Raw genomic sequence first — 16,306 nt, 5'->3', positions numbered from 1 at the left:
AAAAAAAAAAAAAATCAACCAGGCGGACAGTTAAATAGATTTTTTTTTTTTTTTTAAATGTTAATCTACATCTTTCTTGTATGAATAACAAACAGCAACGATTTTCTAAACAGCGCATAAACGCGTAAAGTTATTTGAATTGGCAAGATCATCATTCGAACATTGAATAACTGGTTTAGTCTTTTCATCAGCGAGTATGACTTGAAAGCCGACGAGGACAGGGATTGGTTGGAAGATTCGTCTGCTTCAACCCCGTGGTGCGTAAGCGAACAGCCCGGCTGTCAGATCGTAACACTCCACATTGGGGTTTCGATAAAGTATAATGTGAGCTTGTTTTGTCGGTTTGAAAAGATTTACTCTTTTGAAAGGCGATTACGATTTTGACATCAGGAACGACTTGTTTTGATACTACTGGTTTGATTGACATTTGCGGATTATTACTGAAAAAGTGGTGGACATTTTTGGGTATTTCTCTGAGTGCATTTTCCTAAAAAGGGGTAAGTGAAATTTTCTGTTATTTACATTTTTTAATTCATTCTAAACGAAATCTATGACAGTCAGGGTTTATTTTTGAAATTCAGAACTTCTGTTTTTAAAAAATATTTTCATTCTATATATATATATATATATTATATATGAATGAATATAGCGAATTTTGCAAAGAAACAAAATAAGAAAATTTATTTAAAACAACATAATTCGCTACACAAGTAAATCCGGAAAATAATTGGTGAAATGTGAATTGTTTAATATTTATATCGCTTTATTTACTCGAAACTAAATGACGTTTAGTTTAGATGAGAATTCTTAACGTCTCATAAAAGTCAGTTACAGAAACTGAGCTTCATAAAACAATGATAAAATTTTATGTGACGTACATAAAAAAATTCTTGAAAAATTGTCTTTATTTATTTTTAATAAGATGAGTTTTATTTATTGAAAACTAAACGACGTTTAGATTTCTTTATTTCTCATAAAAGTCAGTTACAGAAAATGAGCTTTGTGAATGAATAATAAAACTCTATATGACGTCCATAAAAAAATTCTTTAAATATTTTATTTATTCATTTTTAACAACGTAATAAATAAGCGATAAAATTTTATGGTGGAAATAAAAAAAATATTATTAAAACATGCTATTTCTTTCTCCATTTCGCGGTTTTTAGCGTAATTAATGATGATTAGCTCATTTTTTTCCGGACATTAATTTATTTCATTATTCATTTAGTATAGTAGCTTGTTGCACGGACAGGCAAAAATTGTTGTTATTGAAAAGAAAAAAATGTGTAATGATTGTAATGAGTCCAGTTAGTATAATTTCATAAAAATATTTAACGCTTTAATAAAAAACTAAAATTATTGCTTTTTTAATTCCACTAATTTAATTTGTGGTTTCAGTTCAACAATTCTACACTTTAGATGCAATAAAAATTTCACAATAAGCTTTAAAGAATACTGCAATTAATTGTGTAATATCTTTAATGTGACAATTAATTTTAATATTCTCTGAAAACACTTGAATAAAAAAAGTGTTTAAAATCACTTTATTTTCCGGTGTATAAAAAAACAACTAAATGCGAAGACTAAAATGAAGATGTTCTTATTTCTTTTTTTCAGATTTCAATTACATTTATGTTATTACTACAGACTACTGCGCCCACTGTTATCGGATTCTTCAACAAAACAACATTTCTATTTTTTAGTATATATTGGTAGGACTGAAATTAACTCAAATATCGATGTTTTTTCCTGTTGTTTTGTTGAAGAATCCGATAACAGTGGGCGCAGTAGTCTGTAGTAATCATCATAGATATTATTTCTGCAATAAAATTCCTCTTTTTCTCTACTTACATACAACGAAATCTGGCGAAATAACGTCAAAAAAAGATCGCGAAAGGAGTTAAGGATAAAGTAGTCTCAAACTCATATCGTATGTGATTTGAACGCAAGATCTGCAAAACGCTGACCCGCTCAAATTTCTTTTTAACGAAATGAAAAGTTTTATTAACAAAATAAAGAATATTTTAAATGAATTTTTAATTCCGCTTACTAAATATTTATCAAAGCATACATTAAAAAATTATGAAAATGAATTTTAAATTGAGTTCAGTAGTTAATAAATAACCAAATAAATAAAAAAATCTGAAAGCTTTCAGATTTTATATTACGCCCAAAGCGGCGTTTTTTTAACGTTTTGTGGGTTGCCGTTATTTATTCAATATCATGTTCTTCGCAATTAAACCACAAAAAATTCAATTCAACAGCAATACCACAAAATATTTAAAAACAGCATATTTTTAAAATTTCCGATACACAGTCTTGCGCACTGGAGATAAAAATGTGTTTCCCCCACCCCTTCGTACAGTGTTGTCATTGCTCGCTTTGAAATCGTTGAGTTTGTTAATCAGAAATTCGTTAAAGTTTTACAAAATATGAAATAGGTAATAAAACAAATTCGAAATTCAAAATTCGGGCTTCCAAGAGCCCATGTCCGAGTGGAGCATTACGCTATTCAAAATTTGATGTCTCTAGGTATCGTTGTTTTTCTGCGAGAAGCATACATACCAGGTTGTTCATTAAGCTCGCGGAACGGAAATGAAGAAACCAATTTTTATTTGTAAAAGTGACTTTATTTTTCAACGTAGTTTCCCTCAACTTCAATACACTTATTCCAACGGTCTTCTAATTTATGGATCCCTTGACTGTAGTGGTTTTTCGGCAGCTCTGCAAAATATCCTTCCATGGCAGCTATTACCTCTTCGTTTGAAGAAAATCGTTTTCTACGGAGATATTGTTGGAGGTGTGGGAAGAGCCAGAAATCGGAGGGAACTAAATCTGACGAATAGGCTGGATGTTGCAACAACTCGTACTTGAATTCAGTTATTTTAGCAATGGTTTTTTGAGCTGTGTGCGCAGGTGCGTTATCTTAGTGGAAAATGATTTTCTTCTTCTGTAACCCGGGTCTTGTTTCACGAATTTTTTCGTCTAATTGATTCAAAAGGTTACAATAATAATCCGAATTGATTGTTTTGCCAGTTTGAAGGTAATCTATAAACAAAATTCCTTTCGCATCCCAAAAAAGTGTTGCCTATACCTTCTTGTCTGATTTTTGCACACGAACTCGCTTCGGCGCCGAAGAGCCGGGTTCACACCACTCCTTAGCCTCCTGGTTTGATTCAGGATCATGATGGTAACCGAAATCTCATCCATTGTGATAAATCGACGGATAAAGTCGCTTTTATTCTTCTTAAAACGCTCCAAATGTTGCTGGCAAAGTCGCATCCGAATGTGCTTTTGCTCCATCGTTAGAGAATGCCACAGCCATTTTGCACAGAGTTTTTGAAACCCAAATTAACACTCAAAATATTGCTCACTGTGCCCAATGAAATGCCTAAAGCCTCTGTTAAATCTCTTTCAGTCAATCGACGGTTTTCCAATACCATATCTGGTATTTTTCCGATGATTTCCGGTGTTAATGCAGTTTTTGGACGTCCCTCTCGCGGATCCTCTTCAAGGCTGGTACGACCACTTTTGAATAAACTAGCCCACTTGCAAACCATTGTTTTTGAAGGAGCAGATTCACCCAACACATTCACCATTTCGGTATGAATTTCCATTGCCTTTAAACCTTTCTTTACAAAGAATTTGATAACTGCACGTTGCTCAATTTTATCCATACCCGAAAAAAGCCACAACACGTTAGATATAAAGGGCGGTTAAACAATGAATAAATTAACAGATGGAAATGAAACTTTTGACATGTTCCTAAGAAAGAACGAATATGAAAATCGCGTCGAAGTTTTAGGTCTAATATTGACGAACAGATGGCGCTCCGCAAACTTATTGAACAGCCTTGTACATTCATGCAGATTTTCCGACATTTAATTTCTTTAAATATAACACAGGGCGATACTATTTGGTGGCAACAATTTGAAAAGTGATTCAGCGCTTTTAGTGACATGCCACAGAATGCCGTTTTGAGACTAATAGCCCTTTTGAGCTACCGTCCCTTTGGGCTAAGAAAAATAAAAAATCTGAAAGGTTTCAGATTTTAACGATCGCCCAAAAGGGCTCTTTTAAACCCTAATATGATTTATCAGTAGCTTGCTTTTTTCCTAATAGCAACAGACTCGAATGAAAAATGTAAATAACGCATTTACAGTGGAGCACGCAAAATCGCATTTCCAGACTAATAGATCTTTTGGAATAATAATAATATCGAAAAGAAAGAAATTCAAATTTATGTTTATTTTCTGTTTGTAGTCCAAAGATCGGTATCTACGAGACATTTTTATTGGTTATGTTTTGCAGTTCAAATATACTGACAGTTAAATATTAAATTCTTAGACTGACAGTTCTTTCATATAATTCTATCATGTTTAATTAATCATTAAATAAATTACCGTAATTTCCGGAAGAAAGGCCGTATCAGCGTAAACACCGCACTCGAGAAAAATGGCGGGAAAAAAATTAAAATTACACAGAAACGCCGCATCAGCGTAGACGCCGCAATAGATTAAATTGCGCGTGACATCATCGTGGGCCGTATAGATGCAAAAACTCAACCTAAGTCCTGATATATGACATACCAGTTAAGAAAAATGCATGAAATGAAACCATAACTGAAAAATAAATTAAAGGTAAGAAATGTATAGCTTCTGTGCCATTTAAAGACATTTTCAAAAATTTTCCGCTCCCTTCTTACTTAAAAACTATCCAACAAGTACTTGTACTCAAACTGATGGGATCTGTATTTGGCAGAATGCCAAGAAAAATCCATCCATGCTGAAGGGGAAATACATCAGAGTTCGTTATTGCGAGGCAAGTGGAGTCGTGTCCGCCTTTGAAAAAAATTGCAGAAAAGGCAGGGGTGGGGGGAGGATGGGTCTTGGAAGATTCATCGAATAGCAGAGAAGAGAGACTATTAAAACTGATGAGAATGTTGATTTGAAAGGGGGGAAGAATGTTATTGTTCTGAGATCTCGTTTAGGGTGAATAAGGCATGTAGGTCCGTTCAAGGGAAAGAATGTAAACAAAATAACGTTCGCAAAAAGCAACTGAGTGGTCTTTTGTGTAGGAATAGCACCAGTCTATGCACAATGACAAGGCCATCCAAACTATGTACAATGACCATCGTAGGAAATATTTTATTTTTAGTGCACCTAAACGCCGCATGGGTAGAAACGCCGCACCCGCTGAAAATTTAAGTTTTAAACACGTAAACGCCGCGGCGTTTCTTCCGGAAATTACGGTACTTTGATTTAAACGAAAAACAAAAAAGGTATGAATATTTTTTAAAGTTTTCAGAGAACTTTTATAAAAGAAGACAAAACTTGAGAATGCCACCCACCCGGGATAATCGTTAGTGACTCTGACTGTCATACCGAAGGGCCCGGACTCGAATCACAGTGAAGATGTTTATAAATGTATAGTGTCTGTGCGGCATGGAGGCACTAAATATACGGCGAGTAACTAAAATACTCTCGAGAGGTGGTGGTAGGGAAAAAGGTGTCGGGAGACCCTCGGACCAGTCACTCCCGGGGTGCTCTTCATCAAAATTGGGGGGCAGAACTGAGAAAGTCGTGCTGTCACCTGCATAAGGTTGTAGCCAACGACAGATCCAGTCTTACACTACTTACCACGGTGAATTTCGTGGGCTTTTTCTGATGTTGCAGTAAGACAAATTAGAAAAGTAGCAACAAAAACAACAATAAACTTGTGAATAAGGAATAACAACCTATTTTCTTTTTCTCGTCTATGAATTGTTTCTTCGATTCATAAAAAATACTTATGTTTCACTGTAAAGAATTATAAACTTCTTTATTACTTACTAGAGCTGGGCACACGAAGGCAGATGAGGGCGTCAAGAACTGGAGAAAAATTTAGAAATTATTTTTATTTAAAATTATAGATTGCCAATCGGGTTCTTTTCTCAATACTTTTCAACTCTTAAATAAGGCCTTTCACATATAATTGTGTTCCAAACCAGTACGATTATTCTTGGCGCAAAAATTCGGAGCAGAGTTTATTTATTTTTTGACAGAAGTACGAATAAAATTTAGCAAAAAATCTGTGTGTTCTCAAATTTTTTAATAAGATTTATGTCATATCATAAATTAATTAGCTCTTTATAGATTTGCCAGTCCATAATTAATGGATATGAAAATAATTTTAGCCAGAACTTCATATAACTACAATCGTGAAATCTTTGCAACACCGTGTATGCAACAAATACATAATTTTAATTTCTTCACGGGCCCCATAAAATTATTTCGCCGGACGCATGCTGCCTACGGACAGCGAGTTTGAGATTACCATCATAAGGTATAAGCTAGACTGCACGGACTAAACATAGTGAATACTGAAGAATTTCGTGCGGAATTATTAACACGAGTGTATTAAATTTGAGAGATCTTACGCTTTGCCGAATAGCAACAAACTGGCCCGTGGAATACAAAATTATTTTATTTCGGGCAGTGACATACACTGTTGTTGGCAGTAAACATCCGATTCAAATATTTATTTGTAAAAACTCGTACAAATGCTTTACCTATGTTTCGTTCCTTTAAAGTGATTTTGGGATTTCATGTTCCATCAGTATATCATGGGCAATAATGGCTTATGATTGTTCCACATAAACGTCTGTGGATGCAGTTTCGCCATTTTTGGAATTGAGGTATTAGTACGCAAAATTAACTGTTTAACTGCATTATTTTATTTGTCTTACTTTAAAGTAAGAACTTTAAAATAAAATAAAAAATATTACTACTGATAACAAAAAAAGAAAAGTAGGTATTTATAAGTTATTTATCTGACTTCAGCTGTTTCGCTTGGATTACAAATATAAAAGCTTATTTTTGTAATATTTTTTGAGATACTAATAAAGAAACAGATCTCAAGTGCAATGACTTGAAGCATACTTTTCAACCCCATTCTTCGTGGTGTAATTTCCTAGTGGTATTTTAGTGACAAGTAATTTTTTTCGCGGTTTTTAATCTTTTTATTTGTCTTCATGTTTTGTATCTGAAAAAGACCCCAATATGAGCTATAAATATTCTAGCTACTAATCCATAAAAGTCTCCTCAATGTATGGATTTTATTTTAAATGGAACTTTTTTTACAGAAACAGAAAAACATTAAACTATTCAGAAAGCATATTAGATTTTTGAATTTTTATTTATTCGCAAACATAGCTTGCTTCAAATATTTACTTATAAGTAGTTTTTTTGATACTATTCGGTTTCGAGGGCCGTAAAAAATCGCCAAACTATTGTTGATGCCAATGCGGCCAAAAATAATTGCGGCAACCCTAATAATTGCGGCAAGAAAGGAAGTATAATAGTAAATAACTATTTAAGATTGATGTTTTAATTTAGATGAAAGGTTAATTTCATATAATACATTTTTATTATTATAATTTATATGAAAAAGGCTAAACATGACTGAATAGAAGCGTAAGAGTAAATAACTATTTCAGATCATTATTATAATTTATATAAAAATTGCTAAACATAACCGAATGGATACCTGCATTGCTATTTCGCTACCAACTTATCGCTAAAGCATAATTTCATTTCGTTGGTTGTTCAAACGTAATTTTCTATAACGAATGATGCCTTTTCTTCGAAAATATTCTCGGTAAAGTGCAGAATCGCTCACTTATTTGTTTGCCGCTTTTTACAAGGGTAAAAACAATGGGATTTTTGTCAATTTTCTTTTACTTTTTAAGTGAAAATAGGTCGATGTGTATATAGATAAAATCAAGGGTGTGCGCAGTGCCATTTTTGTGCAATTCTAGGATTTTTTTTAAGTGAAAATGGGTTGATGTGCACATGGATACCGAGTATGTGCAATTCTTAAAAACGCGTCAAGCAGTGGGTGATTCTGCACTTTACTCAAAATTCTGTTGCCGACTTTTGCTGTTGCCGACTCATGGGCAATCCCCAAATTGTTAAATCCACAGGATATCAAAAAAGGATTTAAAATTAAACTAGTATTTCAATGGCGTCTTAAGAAATATAGAACTATATAAACTTACGCAATCTGAAATCAGCACGTACGCTAGATTTGGCGGGCTGTTAAATGGCGTTTGCTAGATTGCATTTGCGCATTTTCGCTGCAATTTTTTTACGGCCCTCGAAACCGAATAGTACCGTTTTTTCTTAATTCCTGAACGTTCACTTAATAACAAAATCATAAAAAAGATACCTACCAAAAAACTCAGCAGCAGCAAATTTATTGTTAGAACTTTAAATTATGTGTTTCAGTTTAGAATATAATACACGATTATTTGTAAATTTAGCAGAAAAAAATAAACTAATATTGATACTAATAACAAAAAACAACATGACATGTCGTTGACAACATGTCATGTTGCTTGTTAGCATGTCATGTCAACAAACAACCTGTCATGTTGGCTTTACAAAAAGCCAACATGACAGGATTTTGTGACTAATTCTGACGTTTAATATATAGTTTAATGTGAAAGAAGGCTTCAGTTCTTAATATTTTACTAGCCGGCAAGTTTGCCAAATAAATTTATAAGTTCTACGTACAACCTGACAGTTCATTCTTTCCAAGCAACAACCAATTCGTATTTAATTTTTGCTGCCAAACCAGGAAACAAAAACTTTTGAATTTCAGGCTAATACGTATACGTATGACGTCATGATTTAAATTTAATTTAATATAAAAATTTTTTATCAATATCAATAAAAGAATTAACATGACAGTAACATACCGTGTCAGTTATTTTAATATGAAACAAAAAAGTTACCAACAGGAGCTATTATTTAAAATGCTGACATTAACGAAAACTTTTCGGCGTTTAGTGACGTCACATAAAATTGCGTGCTTTCTTCATCGTCAGAACATGACTTTATATAGCAATAATATATTTAATGTTTGGGAATGCTATTTTAATTTATATTTGGTAAAACGTACAAATTCTTTATTAACAAAACTCTACGATTTGAAAGCGAGCAGTGGCAATACTTTTCGAGATAAAGCAGATTTTTATCTCCAAAGTGCGAGACTGTTTCCACTTGGAAAAATGAGGATGAAACTTAGCGTTTGCAGTGTTTTTAATTAAGACTTTTCCGAGGAGATGATGCCAAAAGCAGAGACTCGCACATATTTTAAATTAGCTATGCCCTCACCGTCGTTCAAACGGATCTTCTAACTGCTAGCTTGTCGTGGTAACTGTTTTATACCACAAGAAAGCAACAAGAAGAGAGACGGTAAATCTTTACATCCCTCCCACCACTACCTAAAAGGGCAACTGGGGAGAGAACATGAATCCCATTCGACCAAATCCAAGGCTGACAAGTTATAGTTCGACCGCCTTATTCGCGACCATGAGCGCAAACACGCATGCGCCATTCGGACCGAATTATTCTCAAAATTGGGTGGAAGGATGGGACTTTCTTTCCTTCCAGCATAGCTCTTTCCGGAGAAGAGAAGACCTTTCACGTTGCAACAAGTAACACCGCTCCATTTGGGCGAGTCTATGTGTTTTGGCAGAAGGCCAACCAGGGTTGCGCTTGAGACGGTCGAACTATATCAGCCACCACATTTTAGTTCGAGCGTCACTGTAGAGATTATCAGATTTTCCGAAGTTAGAAACATGAAAACCAACTATGCTATTGCCAATATTCGAACTAACTTGGATGTTCCTGTGATCAGCTAGATATGTTAACCACTTACACTACCAGAGCACCCATACGACCGTTTGATAACTCTTTGCAGAACATTGAAAAGAATGGATGTGGGCTTTGTTTTCTTGACTTTTGACCTAAATGGTAAATGTTTTTTGATCTACAGTGCTGGACTAGTTCGGTCTGCCTAAGGAAAGGGATGCCTTCGTAGAGCAGCCCACTAACGGCTGAGCGGTAAAAATTGCTGAACACTGGTAGTTCAGTTGGGATTCGAATCCTAGCGAACGGGATGACGGCATGGGAGTTTTCGTGGTTTTCGCCATGTGTAACTTGTATAGAGCGAGTTTCTATTAGAATGTCCTTCACGAAGGCTTCCTTCTCTTTAAGCAGATAGGGCCCACCAACGGCTGAGCGGTAAAGTCGCTGAACACTGGTAGTTCGGTCCGAGGTTCGAATCCCGCGAACGGGCTGGCTGCATGGGTGTTTTCGTGGTTTTCCCCATGTGTAACGTGTATACGAGCCAGTTTCCCTTAGAAAGTCCTCCACGAAGGCATCCCTCCTCTTAAGCAGATAGCCCTAGTGTGCTTTGCCATAATTAAATACACACCACCTTTAAGCAGATAGCCCTTGAGTGCTATACCATAATTAAATGAAACCAAACAAGCCTTCGCATAGGACTTTCTAAAGAAACCGGCTCGTATACAAGTTACACATGAAAGAAACCACGGAAACGCCCAGCCCGTTCGCTGGGACCGAATTACTAGTGTTTAGCGTCTTTACCGCTCGGCCGTTGGTGGGCTCTTTTGTGGTGGTAAAAAGGATATAAAGATGCATACAAAATTCATTACAATAAGATGCATAATTTTATGAAATGTCTTATAAACTCAATGTTAAAACTTAAAGATAAGAAGCGTTAAAAATATTTTTATTGCTGTCTTACAAAAAAATATTAATTTTGCAATTGGTTATTTTTAACCAATTAAAGAATATTATACTTCTAAATTTTTTTTTGAGATAATAGAGAAAGTATTTATTTAAAATAAATTTTCTTAACTCTCTTACTGAAACTGAATTTAATATTTTAGTGCAAGTTTAGAGAGTAACTCAAAACAGAAACCTATCCGTTTTATAGATTAATAGTCTTTTTAATAATATAAAACAGTTTAAGTTTGTAGCTGGGGCATTTATTTTTGAAGAAATTTACTAAATTAAAACTTAGAATTTTTTGTTTAAGTTTATTGAAACATTATGAATAACTTTGTTACTGTAACTTTGACGAATTTAAGTTTTACATTTTTAACACAATTTTATGTAGAATCTTCAATTTAAATTCTGCTCGTTTCACAGATTAGAAATCGTATTTTTGATAATGCAAAATAGCTTATAAAATTTGCTTCCGGACCGTTTATTTTTTATGGAAATGGTTATTAAATTCAATTCAGGAAATGTTAAAAATTAAGATATAACAATTTTTGTTTTGATTTGTTTAACAACGAGAACTTGGAAACTGTGAATATTATACAAAGGTTGTAAGATCTAGTACGCTCAGCTATCATAAAATGTATTCTGGCTCAAGCCTGAAGATGAATACAAGCAGGAAATGTGTGCAAAAGACCCTTTTATTGAACATAAAATATTTACGGACTTACCTATTACACCACGGACTTACCTGCTGCTTACAAAAACACCAACCTCTTACGGTTAGAACTTTAAAAAAGAGTAGTGCGGGACTACCCAATTCAATGTAAGCTAAGAGGTTGACTGAGAAAACCATACCATCAGAATAATAACTCGGCAGCAAGAATGAATAGCGAATATTAAAGGTAACCGATCTAGTTCGAAAGGCCGATTTTGAAAAAAAAAAAAAAAAACTCATTTTTTTATTTCATATTTTTAAAGGCCGCACTCTGACCTATCAAAAACAACTTTCCTTTTCTTGGTATGTTGGTTAGAAGTGGATATACAACACTTTGTCTGAGAGACGACAAACCGGAAGTTATTGTTTTCCACAGCGAAAGTGAAAGTTAAACTAAAAATGCAGTTTTCACCCTTTTTTATGTTGTTCTTAACTAAATAATTTAAAGCATCTCAAATTAGTCTGGAGAATCTGGCAAACTATTTTAATTATGTATTTTGTAATTTCCGTATGGCGACATGAATAGTTATGTATATATATATATGTTGTGTATATGTTACGGTGAAACACCGAAATCTGGAGAATGTCGACTTTCACCGGTGAATGTCAACATTCACATAGTCTCTTGCTGTATGTCCGAAATATTTTCCAAATACTCTTATTTCTGACTTACACCGGTCAATGTCGACATTCACCATGTACTAATGTGAATGTTGAACATATAACAATATTATAATTTCTTCTCCGTAATTCAGTCGCGAATAAACGCACTTGAGACTTGAAATAAGAACTTAAAAACATGAGAACCTAAAACACACAATACATTCAAAATGAGAAAGGAAAATAATAGAAGTTAAAAACTTACTTAATTATACAGTACGTACTAAATGAGAAAATAAAATAACAGTCATAAAAAACTTACTAAATTATGTGATTCAAATCTTACTTATTGCAACAACTTAAACTATTATGGCACTTTATGATCTCTCTTTTCGACTTTCACCAGAGCATATCTGTGATTGTCGACATACACCGGTGAGGGTCCGAATATACAAGAATGTAGTGCAATATTCGATCTTTCACCGACGTATTTGGTGAATGTTGATATTCTCCGGTGAAAGTCGACATTCTCGAATTTCGGTCTTTCACGGTAACATATATACATCACGTAATGTTAATCTGAAAACTTTAAATGCGATTTTGGATAATTTTTTCTTTTATGATTTGTATACACAAAAACTATCATAACTCTAAAAGTTCCTTACTCAAGTGAGATCACTTGAAATTTCACATATAGAGTTTGTATATTATTATGCATGATGTAGACTAAGAGTTAAAAAAATTAGCTTTACAGAATTTAAATTATGTAATTTTTTCTTTACTAGTGTATGCATTTTTAAAAAAAATTTTGGTGTATTGACTGACGTATTACCCATACATTACTATCGAATTAAAATTTTCCAATTATTCCATTTCATTGTATGCTTATGGTTAATATACATAAAATGAAGTCCAAAATATGTTTTTATCATCATTATTTTCTTCTCAGTGATAGTTGATGTTTTTTTTTTTTTTTTTTTTAATTTAGATATAAAAATTTAATTTTTTTTTTGCATAAATTTCACGAAATAATGAATTTTTTAACACTTTTGTAGTGATTATATTTAAGTGTGAATGAAATCCAATAAAAAAGTCCCATAAATTTAGAAATATAACGAACATTTTGAAAAAAGGCCTTTCGAACGAGGTCGGTTTACAGGGGGTAGAAACCAGCAACGTGCGCTTCAAGTTAGCGAAATCACGCTCTGCCTAACCTTTTCGTTCCAACAGTTTAAATACTTTCGTTCTCCCTAACTCATTTACTTCCTCATTTACATAACACGAGGGAAGAATTCAGGAAAGACTCAAAAAACAAAATAACTGTTAGTACAAATAAATAAAACCCTATAAGATAATTTTCTTTGTTTTTTGTAACAAACTTTCCTACCTAACAGTCTTCAAGCTGTCTCAGTGAAATTCTGCACCCTATGCTGTAAAATAGGGGTCTTCAACCCGCGGGCCACAGGTGGCCCGGTAAAGGCATTTTAGTGGCCTCACATTTGAATTTGAAGAATTTTAAGAAATTTTGATTTCAAGAAAAATTGCCTTATCAGCTTTTGTCGTAATTTTTTTCTTTTATTCTTGATATTTAAAACATTTTATTGACATGCCTGCTATTATTTGAGATAAAAGCTTTTGAAAATGACGAATTTTGAAAAATTTCACTTTATCTTATGTAATTTATCTTATGTAATATGTGTTTCACCTGAACTTCAATTAGAATTTATAGATCTTCAGTGTGACTCTGCAGTAAAATGCAAGTTTCTTGATAATCCTACATTAATTGATTTTTATTCGAAGTATGCGACCCAAGACAAGTATCCAGGAATTTCTAAATATGCACTCTTCATGTCTTCTGTCTTTGAAAGTACCTACATATGTGAACATCTTTTTAGTAAAATGAAAATCCTAAAATCAAAGACAAGAACACGTTTGACAGACAGACATTTGAAGGAAACTTTACGAATTGCAACAACACAGATTAAATCGGATATTGAAGCTTTAATCAAGCAAAAAAAAAAATGTCAAATCTCACATTAAAACTAAACTAACTACCATCTCCCACCAGTAATGTAAGTTTTTTTTTCCTTTTTTATTGTAAATGCAATTTGCAACATCGTTCTGTACAATCATCTTCATACTTTTTTTCATACTTAAAAAAAGTTTAAAATATTTTAATTCGATTTCCATTTGACTTTTGGGAACCAATGTATATGTTACCGTGAAAGACCGAAATTGGAGAATATCGACTTTCACCGAAGAATATCAACATTCACCAAATACGTCGGTGAAAGACCGAATATTTCAGTACATTCTTATTATATATTCGGACCCTCACCGGTGTATGTCGACAATCGCAGATATGCTCTGGTGAAAGTCGAAAAGAGAGGTCATAAAGTGCCATAATAGTTTAAGTTGTTGCAAATAAATAAGATTTGAATCACATGATTTAGTAAGTTTTTTATGACTGTTATTTTATTTTCTCATTTAGAACGTACTGTATAATTAAGTAAGTTTTTAACTTCTATTATTTTCCTTTCTTATTTTGAATGTATTGTGTGTTTTAGGTTCTCATGTTCTTAAGTTCTTATTTCAAGTCTCAAGCGCGTTTATTCGCGACTGAATTACGTAGAAGAAAATATAATATTGTTATACGGTTCAACATTCACCATTAGTACATGGTGAATGTCGACGTGTACATGTGTGTACATGGTGTCGACGTGTACATGGTGAATGTCGACGACATTCACCATGTACACATTAGTACATGGTGAATGTCGACATTGACCGGTGTAAGTCAGAAATAAGAGTATTTGGAAAATATTTCGGACATACACCAAGAGACTATGTGAATGTTGACATTCACCGGTGAAAGTCGACATTCTCCAGATTTCAGTGTTTCACCGTAACATATGTTTATGAAAATCTGTAACACTATCTCTTTCCTTAGAATCAATTGTAGTCTTGTAAAAAAAAAAAAAAAAACTCCCTTTTTATGTAAATTTTCTGACTACACTATTTTTTTGACAGACATGAGGACCGCGGATCTTTGTGAATTTATTGATGTGGTTCTCGGGCGTGAAAAGTTAAAGACCCCCTACTACAAAGCATTTTCTCCCTCCTTTCTGCATACCTTCGTGATGTAACGGTAGCATATTCGGCTACCGAGAGGTCCAGGTTAGAGTTCCGCCGAGGCATTGCATATTTTTCACATTTCTCGCTTCAAAATAACTCAATAGTTCTACAGTGGCGAATTAAAAGGTGGTGGGTAATAATTCGTCACCACCAGCATTTGGCGATTGGGTAACTTAATCCCCAGTCACTCTTTAAAAGAGGAGTATATAAGGTATTTTCTTCCTCCTTTTTGGGTGTCTTTGTGGTGTAGCGGTAGCATACACCGAGCGTATTTCGAGAGGTGCAGGTTCGAGTCCTGGTGAGGTCATTACACATTTTCCATGTCTCCTCTTTCAAAAATAAAGAAATATATAAATAAACGAATAAAAATAAAAATCTTAAAGCTTTGAAATTTGATTTTAAGCCTCAAAAGGGCGTTTTTTAACTTTTTGTGTGTAACCTTTTTTTATTAAGTATCATGTTCGTTGCACTTAAACCATAAAATTCAATTCAATAGCAACATCAGAAAATATTTAAAAGAGCATATCTTTAGAATTTCCGACACCCAATCTCGCTTGATGGATATAAGATTTTTTATTTATTTTTATTTATTTACTTATTTATTTTTCCCCGTACCATTTTGCCATTGCTCACTTTGAAATCGCGAGTTTTTTAATCAAAAATTCTTTAATGTTTGACAAAATATGAAATAGATAATAAAACAAATTCCAAATTTGGGTTTCCAGATGCCCATATTCGGGTGGAAACGTACCTTATTCAAAATTTGATGGTTGTTGGTACCGTCGTTTTATCACAGAGCACGAACCATACATTCATTTATGCAGATTCTTCATTATTTATTTTCTTTAAATTTCTTTAAATTAAGACACCAATAACTGAGAAATCTTAATTTATTAATCTTAATAAATATTAATAAATAGAAATCTTAATAAATATTTTAATGAACACTACAAATAACTAAATTTAAATATAATACAGATCTGTAATATTTGGTGGCAACAGTTTGAAAAGTGAACCAACATTTAAAGGTTTCAACGCGAAATGCCAAAACGAAATTAATAGCCCTTCTGGGCTAACGCTCTTTGGGCTAATAACAGATATTTGTAGAAATTTTTAAATGGGGGACTAGGTTATTCAAAATTTGATGTCTCTACGTACCGTTATCTTTTCACAGCGCGAGAAACATGGATACATGCATGGAGATTCTTCATTACTTAATTTTTTTCAGATATAATGCAGGGTTCTAATATTTGGAGGCAACAATTTGAAAAATGAGCCG

The 16,306-nt window shown here is 33.4% G+C and overlaps 2 protein-coding genes across 2 annotated transcripts in view; one reads left to right on the top strand and one right to left on the bottom strand.

Moving 5' to 3' along the window:
- The first annotated feature begins 214 nt into the window (after positions 1 to 214).
- The window catches only part of LOC118186705 (uncharacterized), a 1,213,074-nt gene continuing 1,196,982 nt past the window's right edge, over positions 215 to 16,306 (top strand). Inside the window, exon 1 of the mRNA XM_085822787.1 lies at positions 215 to 497. The gene's annotated coding sequence lies outside the window, so the exon portion shown is untranslated. The remainder of the gene's footprint in view (positions 498 to 16,306) is intronic.
- LOC146996048 (protein GVQW3-like) lies at positions 3,306 to 3,677 on the bottom strand. The gene has a single exon (XM_085823055.1). The coding sequence runs from the start codon at positions 3,675 to 3,677 to the stop codon at positions 3,306 to 3,308; it is 372 nt and encodes a 123-aa protein (XP_085679181.1).

Source organism: Stegodyphus dumicola, chromosome 8 (assembly GCF_044657685.1).
Source record: "Stegodyphus dumicola isolate Sdum_Otavi_A_Nest chromosome 8, ASM4465768v1".
Lineage (NCBI taxonomy): Eukaryota > Metazoa > Arthropoda > Arachnida > Araneae > Eresidae > Stegodyphus > Stegodyphus dumicola.
Note: the sequence above shows the minus strand (reverse complement) of the source record. Positions and strands in the feature narration are given on the sequence as shown.

What these genes read in the sequence shown, in the direction of transcription:
- LOC146996048 (XM_085823055.1), bottom strand. Translation starts at nt 3,677, where the DNA reads ATGGATAAAATTGAGCAACGTGCAGTTATCAAATTCTTTGTAAAGAAA.